At 37.2% G+C, this 12,574-nt stretch overlaps 1 protein-coding gene across 5 annotated transcripts in view; it reads left to right on the top strand.

Moving 5' to 3' along the window:
- Positions 1-12,574, top strand: part of LOC140203129 (SPRY domain-containing SOCS box protein 3-like) — an 18,313-nt gene extending 5,739 nt beyond the window's left edge. For 4 of the 5 annotated variants that reach the window (XM_072268974.1, XM_072268972.1, XM_072268975.1 and 1 more), the window contains 6 exons: positions 4,153-4,300; positions 5,375-5,549; positions 7,551-7,738; positions 9,374-9,476; positions 11,068-11,193; positions 11,954-12,574. In XM_072268974.1, the coding sequence (XP_072125075.1) occupies positions 4,175-4,300; positions 5,375-5,549; positions 7,551-7,738; positions 9,374-9,476; positions 11,068-11,193; positions 11,954-12,303 (1,068 nt within the window). In that variant the 5' untranslated portion in view covers positions 4,153-4,174 and the 3' untranslated portion in view covers positions 12,304-12,574. Of the gene's footprint in view, positions 1-4,152; positions 4,301-5,374; positions 5,550-7,550; positions 7,739-9,373; positions 9,477-11,067; positions 11,194-11,953 lie in introns of those variants that run through there. The other variant, XM_072268976.1, reaches the window with a different exon arrangement.

Below are 12,574 nucleotides of genomic sequence, written 5' to 3'. Positions count from 1 at the left end.
AAACTAGCAATAATAAAATGTTTCATGGTATTAATTAAAGGTTAGATGCAGTACATGTTCCAATAGTTTAATTACAGGTCTCAGAATGATTACTAAATAAAACAGAATAATTGTAACAAGAGTATGCTGAACGAATATGGGTAGTTACAGAAAATGGACATTTCTTTAGGAGAAATCTGCTTACAGACAGCTTCAAGAATAGAACCACATACGATTAATTGTGCCTGCATTTCACCAGCATGTGTATTATATTGCTTATGTTTACAAAGTGTATGCATGCAAGCTCACCTTTGATTCTCTGGAACTATTAGTCTTATCCAAGTTTAAAAACTATTTCTTATTCCGATGTTTATCTCTCCCAATCATTTTGAAAATATTCTTTATCCTCCCCAATCAATGATACTTTCCAGTATATACCACCTATCAAATTGATTTAAATGTCACCCTTCTCCAGTACTGGAGAATTTTCCAGTGTCTCCAGCTCCATACATGTACACAGATTTAAAACCCTCCCTTCTACACAGATATCCAGCTGTACATTTGTCTGTTATCCTGCCATTTCTACACTCACTAGCACTTTCTGAGGTCACACTACCTGATCTCATTCCTATTGCCTTAAAGTTCCCCCGCTGTATTTCCCTTTTTCTGCCTATTGTTTCTTCTTGCTCCCAATAAGAATCCCCTGACTCTGGCTGCATTTCATAACAGTATTCCTTCTAACAATACCCAAGAGCTTCTATTAGATCTGTAATGTTTTACTGGGTCCTTAATTCTGTGTTAACTTTAATTATTATCCTGATTGTAGTAGTAATGTATGTAGTTTAAGTACATCAGTGACCTGAATACTTGAGTTGTCAACTTTAATACACTTAATTCGCACTTTAGGTACAGGAGTGTACCTAATAAATTGGCCACAGGAACGGAATCTGGTGTGATCTTGTGCTGCTGTACCCAACCACTTCAAGGTGCGATTATATTGTGCATTCAAAGATACTCTTCTGCACGCCACCGTTGTAACATGTAGTTACTTAAGTTAATATCCCTGTCCTGTCAGTCTGGCCATTCTCCTCTGACCTTTTTAAACAAAGTGTTTATGCCCACAGAACTGACTCTTTTTTTTTTCGCATCATTCTCTGTAAACTCTAGAGACTGTGCATGAAAATCTCAGGTGATCAGCAGTTTCTGAGGTACTGAAACCACCCTGCCTGGCACCTATAATCGTTCTGTGATCAAAGACACCTGGATCACATTTCTTCCCCATTCTGATGTTTGCCCTCTTGACAACGTCTGCATACTTTTATGCATTGAGTTGCTGTCACATGACTGGCTAATTGGATATTTCATTAAACAATTGTACTGGTGTACCTACTAAAGTCACCACTGAGTGTAGTTGGTAGGTAGTTGTTAAGCAAAAACATTTGATACACTGATCTTTTATGGAGTTTTATGTATTGAAGTGCCATGAAACGAATGTTGAAACGCAATCTGAGTCACAAATCAGTTAAGCAAGCTTGAACAATGAAAGTATGTTTTTACATGGAATGCTAGTGCAATGTCATAATAAAAATACAACTGTTACATATTTTAGAACTGGTTTTAAATTTTATCCTTAACTGATCTAAATAAAGTTGATTTTTATTCAATATCTGAACAATTTGCAGTTGCTGCTTGGTTGTATTAACTTTGGGAATGTGTACATTTTGGTATATTTGATTAATTCAGATTTGATTTGTGAATGCATTATTGAGCAAGGAATTCATTATTGCAGTTTTAAATATTGATATGTTTGCACATTAAGAATAGAATTTGCAATCACAGATTTCTAGACATTGGTTTCCATGCTTTGAGGTGGAATTGGTGCTGCAATACCATGGCCTCAATGCTTCCTTGTGCAACTGGGTCCTCCATTTCCCCACTTGTAGATCCCAGTCAGTTCAGATTGGCAACAACATCTCCACAATCTCTATCAGCACAGGTGCACCACATGGCTGTGTGCTTAGCCCCTGCTCTACTCACTTTACACTAATGACTGTGTAGCTAAGCACGTCCCCAATGCCATATTCAAGCTTGCTGATGACACCACTGTTAAAGGAGGTGATTAGTCAGCGTATAGGAGGGAGATTGAAAATCTGGCTGAGTGGTGCTATGACATCAACCTCTTGCTCAATGTCTGCATTGATTATTGACTTCAGCAGAACGAAGCCAGATGTCCATGAGCAAGTCTTCATTGGAGGATCAGAAGTGGAGAGGCAACTTTAAATTCCTTAGTGTTATTATTTCAGGGGACATGTCCTGGGCTCACTATGTAAGTGCAATTACGAAGCTAGCACAGCAGCAACTGCTTTCTTAGGAGTTTGTGGAAATTTGGTAAGACATCTAAAACTTTGGCAAACCTATAAATTTGTGATGGAGAGTATATTAAGTGGCTGAATCACAGCCTGGTATGGAAACACCAATGCCTTTGAACAGGAATTCCTACAAAACTTAGTAGATGGCGCCCAGTCCATCACAGATAAAGTTCTTCCCACCATTGAGCACATCTACATGAAACACTATCACAGGAAAGCAACATCCATCATCAGGGACTTCCACCACCCAGGACGAGCTGTCTTCTTGCTGCTGCCATCGGGAAGAAGGTACAGGGGCCTTGGGATCCACACCACCAGGTTCAGGAACAGTTATTACCTCTCAACAGGGGGCTGCTGAACCTGAGGGGATAACTTCACTTGCCCCATCTTCGAAACGTTCCAACGACTACCCAGTGATGTCCCAAATTACTTGGTCAATGAAGTACTTTTTACATATGGGGTAAGAAAAGCAGCAGCCAATTTTTGCACTGTATGCACCCACAAATAACAAAGCTGAAATGTTGGTTATGGAATGTGGATTGTTGGCATTTTTTTGGTGCTCAGCTCTAAGTCCCTTGAAGGTGGCAGTCAGGAGAATCACTGCAGTCTTTCTGATGATGCACCCTCCACAGCTGCGTCACCAGATAAGGAGTTCCAGACATTAGACCAGTAACCATTTATTTCCAAGTCAGCACTGGAAATATCTCCATCATTTTTCAACATACTCTTTTACATTCACCTACAAAGGTTTAAAGTCTGATCCAATCAGTAAAACTTGCTATTGGCATGATACTGATTTGTCTGCCTAGATATACTTTCTTTTGGTTTTGGGTGTGATGTTTGAGCCCTCAACGTTCTTTCCCAAGTCTGTCAGCAACAGTGTTTTTCTTTGACCTCCAAAACTGGAAAGGAATAAGTCATGTCAATAGCAGTGAATAGTGTATGACTTGTAATTTGGGAAAGGTATTCGGTAAGCTATCAAATGGAGAATGCTGTCTTGGTCATAAAAATATACCATTTACTTCCAGGGACAGGAAATAATAATCCTGTAAATAGTGTATATTTGCTGAACAAAAGATGCCTTTTCATTGCTGACTAAACACTATTGCGCGCTGCTAAGATGGACCTTGAAACAGATTCTTGTGAAGATAAACTTGGTTATTAGACACTTGAGCCTAGATGTTAACTCTCACTTTCCCATCACTATCATTGCACTTTGGGTCAAGTGGGAAAGGGATGTGACTGAAAATAGAAAAGCCAATCTCAATGTCTGTGTGAAAACATAAAAGACTGCAGATGCTGGAAATCTGCAGCAAAACACAAAGCTGGAGAAAAACGGACAGAGTTCGTCAAGCTTTTTGTGTGCGCAGGTTCAGAAGCACAGAGATCCACAGAATACAGCTAAATAAATACTTAATTTAACAATTGGTACCTTGATTTGTAAGTTTAAAGTTCTGTATGTACAACAGCCACTAAAATCAGTGAAACAGTTGGATAATTACTTACTTTGACATTAAAAAATAACTAACAATTTTTTTTTTTTTTTGAAATGTGCAACACTGTTACAGCTCCGTTCATCGGAGTTGTCTATAAGGAGTTTTTACATTCCCTCCAATGACCACATGGATTTCCTCCCACAGTCCAAAAGCATACTGGTTAGTTGGTCATTTAAAATTGTCCTCTGATTAGGTTAGGGTTAAATAGGTTAGTTGCTGGGCCAGAAGGGCCTGTTCTATGTTGTATCTCTAAATAAAATAAAAACAATCTAGTTTTTGACTAACCTATTGTATAAATCTCATTACAGGACAGATTTGGGGAAAAAAAACATGTCTCGGAGTAACAGAAATAATCGTGCCTGGCGATATGTTTACAGTGGCATTCGAGAAACAGATGCTATGGCTGTAGTATTGCCTGATGGTTCTGCAGGTGCTGTCTATGACTCAGATGGTCAGGTAGGTAACAAAATATTTTATTGCTCATAGTTTGTCAGGTCTTTTATTCCATAAAGCTATGTCTTCAGATGTTAGAAATCTGAAATAGGGACATGCTGAACAGGTCAGAAAATGAATGCTTTTGGTTCAGTAAAAAATGGAGTGACAGACTTAAATTTCAGTATTTTGATGAGAAATAAACTGATGCTAAACTTCATTTTTTATCTCAAAAGCAATTTTGCTTTTGTGGTACCAAAGTTTGTTTGGATGTTTAAATTTGGAATTTCTGCAAAGCGTGAAATATTGTGAAATCCTTAGTAGAGTATAATTTTTACCTTTAATAAAGTTTAGAAATTCCATTCTAATTTTTCTGTAAAGCATAATTCAGAGAACCATTTTATCAACTGTTGCACTGAAAATCGAAGTTAAGTTCAAAGTAACTTTATTATCAAAGTACCTTTCTACCCATATGCTTTCTACCATGATTCATTTTCTTGCAGGCATTCACAGTAGAACAGAAAACAATAGAATCAGTGAAAAATTACACAAAGACTGACAAACAGTGCAAATGACAAACTGTTCAAATAGAAATATAAATAATAGAGTACGTGAGTTGGAGTCCTGAAACTAAGATAATTTAAGAATATATTTTAATGCTACTTTTTCCATGTCCATCGATAGTTTTGACAAGTCCATACATTAATCTGCAATAAATTCATGAGAGCTGACCAATATAGTAATATTGAAGCTGTTTATTTTAGTACTGGGGGGGAAAAAAAGAAGCTGAGGCTTTGGCTGTTACATGTTTCAAAATGCATATTAGCCAAAAATTGTTTTTTCAGTAATTCTCAATCTACTAAATATAAAGTTTTAGCAATTGAGTATTTCTCACCCAAATATGTATTTCACTTAGTATCAAATTTTTAGACAGATTTTTTAAAAAATAGTAAACTCTTTCTATTTGCTTTAAGTTCTTCTTCCAAAGTAATTTTTCAAAAAGTTGCTCTCAGTTCTACAATTTTGCATAGAACAAATGGTGTCTAAAAGACTGTACAATTATAATGTTTACGACTTTTCTTTTCCCATCTCTTAAAGCACAGTGACTCTGATTCTGAGCCAGAATTCCATTTACCACCATCAATACCAACTGCGTTACCTGTGACAGGAGAATCGTATTGTGACTGTGTAAACCAAAATGATACTCGATACTGTGGTAGTATGCGTAGTTTTCATCGTATGAAGGACTGCCACTGTGGAGAGGAAGATGAATGTGAGTTTCAGTAACCATTGTCTCATGTGATGAACTGGGGATTAATTAAGGCTGTACAGTAAAACTCTTGTAATCCAGCCCTTCAGGATTCTGGTGCCAGATTAGCATGCCTTCTGGAATATTGGGTCCAATTAAGTGTGTGGAGTATTAATCATTTTTTTCCAATGTTTCATTGTCACATAAATGTTCCAGTTGAACCCAGAGAGTTTAAAGGGAACATGGGGAATGAGGGCTCTTGTAGGTTGAGGAGCCACATGCATAATCATCAAGGTTTCTGAACAGTAGGATAGTGAATTATTGGATGCTTACTGTACATGGTAATAGCCTGGGGAGAGGAGTATAAACCAGTCATCGGGAATACTTAATCCTGTTACTTTATCTCTGAAGATCAAAATTACAACTTCTAGTTCAAGGTTTTGATAATTGGCAAATATGGGAAATTAGCATATTTGCTCGTCCCATCCATGCTGAAAATATTAAGTAAAATGAGATGTTGACTGAGATACTGAAGTGTTCGAATGGACTTTTTTTTTTTTTTTGATGGACTCTAGATCGTGGACTCTGGGGGCTTTGCTATTGCTGGCATAGTGGGGGAGGAGGGTCTAGTGCTATTGCTGGAGCAAATAGGGGGAGGGTTGATTCTTTGCTATTGCATGTGTGAGGGAGGGGGTTTGCTTTGGGGTTCTGAAGTTTCTGTCATTTGGGATTTTTTTCCTGATGTCTGTGAAGAGTAAGAATTTCAGGTTGTATGCTGTATACATTTGATATCAAATGGAACCATTGGTGCTGGGGACACTCAGATTCTAATGGCTATTCATCTGAAATATTAACACTTTTTCTGTCTCCACAAATGTCTGATTATATAACATGGTTTTGTTCCTTTAATTAGATTTTTATTTTTCTAGCTTTTATGCTTTTGTATGCTTTCCTCCATCTTGTATGTTATACTGCAGGTGAATCTAGATTGATTGATTGCCTTTGCTTTGTTTATTTAATGTTACAGCTGTAGAAGACCTTGATTAGACCCCACTTGGGGTACTGTTCAGTTTTGGTCACCTCACTACAGGAAGGATGTTGAATACTATAGAGAGTGCAGAGATTTACAAGGTCGTTGCCTAGATTGGAGGGTGTACCTTGCGAGAATAGGTTGAGTGTACTTGGCCTTTTCTCCTTGGAGTGACAGAGGATGAGAGGTGACTTGATAGAGGTGTATAAGATGAGGGGCATTGATCATGTGGATAGCCAGAGGCTTTTTCTCAGGGCAGAAATGGCTAACACGAGAGGGCACAGTTTTAAGGTGCTTGGAAGTAGGTACAGAGGGGATGTCAGGGGCAAGTTTTTCCCACACAGTTGTGGGTGTGTGGAATGCACTGCTGACAGTGGTGGAAGCAGATATAGTAGGGTCTTTTAAGAGCCTCTTAGATGGGTACATGAAGCTTACTTGCTTAAATAAATAAATAAATAGATAGATAGAGGTCTAAGTGCTAGGGAATTCCTAGGCAGTCACTAGAGTAGGTTACATGGTCAGCACAACATTGTGGGCTGAAGGGCCTGTAATGTGCTGTAAATTTCTATGTTATGTGTTTAACTAGCCATGGGTAAGAAAAATCTGAATAATCTAAATACATCTTGATTACGATCAAACTGAAGAAACTGCAATATTTGGGATATTTTTCATATTAATAATTAAAAAGTAAATGGTAAATTGAAAGTTAATGTGTTCTTTCATTTCCTCCACCATAAAATGACTCGTGTTCTTTAAGCGTTATGAAAAAATGTGCATCACATCTGTTTGGCCTTCAACAGGTTTTCAGCATGAATGCCATCAAATTGTTAATAGATTTCACTAAGCCCCTTTGTGTGGATCTAATAAAGACAACTGTCTGTGCGCCTTTTAATATGAACATGTTGAGCTTTGGTTTGCTGGAAACAATGTCAACTCTAGTAAAATGTTAAATATGACTAGAACCAGTTAAATTCAAAGACAAGTCCCCTTTGCAGATTTCGAATGGATGTGGGATGATTCAACCAAGTCTTCTGCTACATTGCTAAGCTGTGAGAACAGAGAGGTGAATTTCCATATGGACTATAGTTGTGGAACAGCAGCAGTTCGTGGCGACAAAGAAATGAGCGAGGGACAACACTTCTGGGAAATAAAAATGACCTCTCCGGTATACGGTACAGACATGGTAGGTATAGTAAAGCATGGTTTTATACTTTATGGAAAAGTATATTTCTTTATGAAAGAGTGTTAAAACATCTGATAGAGATTTATAAGAATATAGGAGGCACAGATAGAGCAGGCGGATAGTATCTTTTTCCCCAGGGTTGAGATGTTTAATACCAGAGAGCATGCATTTAAAGTGAGAGGGGTACGTCCAAAGGAGATGTGAGCAGCAAGTGTTTTTTAAACAATGGTGAGTGCCTTGAATGCACTGCCTGATGTGATGGTGGAGACAGATACATTAGAGACTTTTAACAGACATTTAGATAGGCACATGAATGTGAGGGGAAATGGAAGGATATGGACATTCCCTTGACCAAAGGGATTAGTTTAGTTGGCCATTTGATTTCTAATTTAATTGGTTCAGCACAACATTGAACCTGTTCCTGTGCTGTACTGTTCTACAAGACTGGGTAACCAGTTTTACATCCATATTCATTTTCACAAACTTGTGTGCTGACAGTACTTTGTCATCAATTTTATATTGACTTTTTATGCTGTACCTTGACATTGATTTCCACTGATTGCACTTATTTTAAGTATTTCCGTCAAATCATTAGCTATCACATCTGACTAATTCTGCATTTATCTTGTTTCACCTCATATTATTTCCCACATTAATTTATTGATTTGTCTTAATTGCATGTGCAATTCTACAATATTGCCAAAAATGATGAGTTGATATATGAATCTTTGTTTTTCAAGTTGTAACAAGCTGTCAATTAATACAATCTGTGCCAGTTTTGTTACTGACATTTGTTTGCAGTTAAAATAAATGCCCAAATTAAATACAGCTGCTTTTCAATACCAGGGTCTTGCACATTCCATTTTCAGTCCAAAATGTATCACAACTGAACTTGACACTGAATTCTTTGAATGGAGTTCAAAAATCTTTGGCTGCCCAGTAATGAACATTTGGTCAAATAAAACAATCCAATAATTTGAACATAATACAGGTAATTTAATATCATTCTAAGCAGTGACACAAGTTGTAAACTGTCCCCCATTTAAATTTGAGCTCCATTTAAATAATAGTTCTGTAGGAAACTCGTCAAGCTCGGTTTTTGGTACTGAGTGACTCAACTTAGATCTTTGAATTCAATAAAATGTTCATGAGTAATATTGTTACAGTTGATCGCTTGTTCTATTATCTAAGGTTTTTGTCTTTGCATATCCACTTTTAAAATGGGTCCCAGATAATCAGCTCTACAGAGAATTTCTTGCTGTGCACCAATGGCCTTGCTCATAATTTGTCTGAACTTCTCTTCTACCCTGACTGTGGTTGCATTTAGCTCCTCCACCTCTTTCCTGCTCAGAGTTCTTTGAAATTACCACCTTTGATCACACCTTATGTTAAACACTGTAACACAGGAGCTATATTGTTATATTTGGTTACAGTAGATCAATATCCATTGTTTCATAGAAATAAATTGATATCTGTTAAGCTAATGTGCAGGAGTAAGATTTTCTGTGGTTGCTTGTAGCAGCAGTGTTTCCCATTGCATTCTTTGAATATAATCGTGCTTCTCTAACCATTGCAACTAGAGTATTTGCTAGCTTACCTAACCCGCCCACTCTTGTATTTTTGTGCATCATTCAGATGGTAGGAATAGGAACAACTGATGTCAAACTGGACAAATTTCGTCACACCTTTTGCAGTTTACTGGGAAAGGATGAAAATAGTTGGGGTCTCTCCTACACAGGTACTACTCTTAATTATTTGTCACTTTCCAAGTGAGGAATAACAATCTCCCCTATTTAAATTTAAACACTGTTTCTCCTCAAGAAATGATAGCACATGCTGTGGACTTGGTGGCCTGTTCACACTTACCTGCACCTACCTTTTCTCCCAGATGAAGACGGCTATATTAGTGATTGATCTTCAAGTGGTCTTGCAGCTGTCATTAAAATATGATGACCCTTCCAGGCAAAATATTCCAGATCCCAGCACTAATTGGGATTTCTAATACTGACGTAGTTCCCTTGTACTGATTGTGAATCAATATCCCTTAGTTATTGACTATACATCTATGGTATATTATTCTTTATTTACCTGTGATATGAAACAACTTGATTATAATCTATACTATAAATAAAGTCCAACTTAGTTTTTAATTTCAATCTTGGTAACATCCTCATCTATCCTGTAATTACCCTCCCCCTTCTCTTTATAATGTGATGATCAAAACTACACAGTAATGAAGCTCTGGGAAAGAATTGCTTAGGCAGTCCCAGTATAATTTATTCCTGAATCCCTTTTGATAAAGCATCCCGTTTGTTACCTTTAGCCACATTCCTTATCGAACTGTCCTGCTGTCTGCCTACATTTCCATCTATTGAATCCGTTCCTCAAATACTTATTATCAAACCACTTGCCATGTATTCCTTCAATTTGTTCTTGCCAAATTCAGTGTCTCAGCTCTTGGGCTGAATTTCATTTGCCTTTTTCCCACTCACCTGACCAGTCTATAATTTTTTATATTTACTTCCTCCTTGTCAACAGCACTCAGTGAACGAATTCAAGTGTGAAAGGAATTCTCTCCTACTTTTCTTAACACTGATAAAAGTTTATCACAAGAATGCTTTGCATAATTAACACATGCATTTACATTCTGACAATTACCTAGAAAAAAACTGATGGAAGAATAATAGAATTTTGAGAGACAAGTAAAATAGTTTTTTTTTTGACAAAGTTTGTATTTGAGATTATAACAATCAAGTTGGAATCTTGTGTGCAAAATATGTATGTAGCCATTCTCCTAATGCCCTCCTTTTAAGTATCTTTAAGAAAATGATTATTTTCACATTCTGATCCCACACTAAAGGAGATCTTGAAACTCTGTACACTTGGAACACAGCTAAGAATTTAACTATTCCTAACTTCAGTGTTAAATACCATTCGAATGTATTCAGTGTAAATAGCTTGGGTTTGTTAATGTTTATAAATCATGGAAATTAGATACAGTAGTTTGTAACTACAGTAGAGTGGCGGTTAGCACGACACTATTACAGCTCAGGGTGTTTCGGAGTTCAATTCCGTCACTGTCTGTAAGGAGTTTATAAATTCTCCTTGTGAACTGTGAGGTTTCCTCCGGATGTTCCAGTTTCCTCCCACAATCCAAAGACGTACTGGCTATTAGGTTAATTGGACATTGTAAATCGTCCTTTGATTAGGCTAGTTTTAAATGGGTGGGTTGGTGGGTGGTGTGGCTCATTGGTTCAGAAGGGGCTGTTCCACACTGTATCTCAAATAAATGCTGCTTTTTTTCTGAAAACATATGCAATGTTTTGTAGGTGTACTCCATCACAAAGGTGCCAAGAGTCACTTCTCAACAAGATTTGGTCAGGGCTCCATCATAGGTGTTCACCTGGATACATGGCATGGTGTCTTGACATTCTTCAAAAACAGGAAATGCATAGGTATGATCTAGTGTTATAGAATTAAATTTTACATTGCTTGCTTCATAAAAAAATTTAAGGTTATTTATCATTTTCTGATGCCTTGTTGCTGAGCCACAAACTGTGGCCATTTCAAAATCACCAGTTTTGGTTATAAATCAGACTTATTAATATTTTTAATAAGACATTTGGTATTTATGAGCTTTAAATTTTTAAACTCTGTGATCACTAAAGGTAACAGGAGTGAGTAGGGATTTTAGTTTTTATATTATACAAACCAAATGATCTGGATAACTCCAATGAACTTCATCTGTAAAGCTATGTTCATCTGGAATTTTTTTTACATTGCCAACAGCCTGAAAACCACCAGCTGAAGAGCTTCAAAATTTGAGTCTCAAAATACCATTTTAAGATGCTTCCAAAATTGCAGCTTGGCTTATTTTCATGAAGTTCAGTTTTCTGAATGTACACATTGTGCAAAGAACAATAAGGTTTTAGACTCCAGGAATGAATGTTTGGCTTTGCTTTAAGTTGTTTCTAAAAGCTTTTGAGAAATTGTTTCAAGAAATGTACAATTTCTCTGTATTCTGGAAAATCTTTAGATGTATACTTTCAAAAGTCCATATTACGTACCTTGCTGGCCAAAGGTTGATAGTTTATGGAGATTATAAAATTTTTAATTGTCTTTTAACTTCAAGACTTGGCAGGTAGCTGATCTGTTTAAAATCTAATAATGAAGTTGTGCATAGCTGGCATTAATAAGTGTTTTTCCTTTATAAAGGAGTTGCAGCTACCAAACTGCAAAACAAGAAGTTTTTTCCAATGGTTTGTTCCACTGCAGCAAGAAGCAGTATGAAAGTGATTCGCTCGTGTTTCTCCCCAACCTCTCTCCAGTATCTTTGCTGCCTGCGGCTTCAGCAATTATTGCCTGATCACATTGACAAATTGGAGGTTCTTCCACTACCCCCGGGTTTGAAGCGTGTGCTACGTAATCGATTGGGTTGGGTCCTCACTATGAGTCAAGAAGGTAGCAGCAGTGAGGCTGCTTGCAGCTCATCAGGCAGTGATTCTGACAGTTCCTCCACAGTAGATTCTGAAACTTGTCAACGGAAAAGATGTCGATGGACTTAACACTTCTGGTTTAATTTCCTTTAAATCGTGACTCTGGCAACTAATGGCAGTTAAAAATTTATTTAGTATGGACGTGGAGCATTGCTGCTGTACAATGAGATGAGTGCAAGATGACTGATGCTCTCTACTTCATTTTGAGTGGTTCCTGCTCCTTGCAGCGATTTTACAAGAACTGTTATCTGTGAGCACAGATTGGCAGAAGTACAAATAGGGGTTTGAGATGGTGTTATTCTCAATAAAGTGACCTGTGTTCTAAGGGTGTTTTCCTCAA

Source organism: Mobula birostris, chromosome 9 (assembly GCF_030028105.1).
Source record: "Mobula birostris isolate sMobBir1 chromosome 9, sMobBir1.hap1, whole genome shotgun sequence".
In the NCBI taxonomy this organism is placed as follows: Eukaryota; Metazoa; Chordata; class Chondrichthyes; order Myliobatiformes; family Myliobatidae; genus Mobula; species Mobula birostris.
Note: the sequence above shows the minus strand (reverse complement) of the source record. Positions and strands in the feature narration are given on the sequence as shown.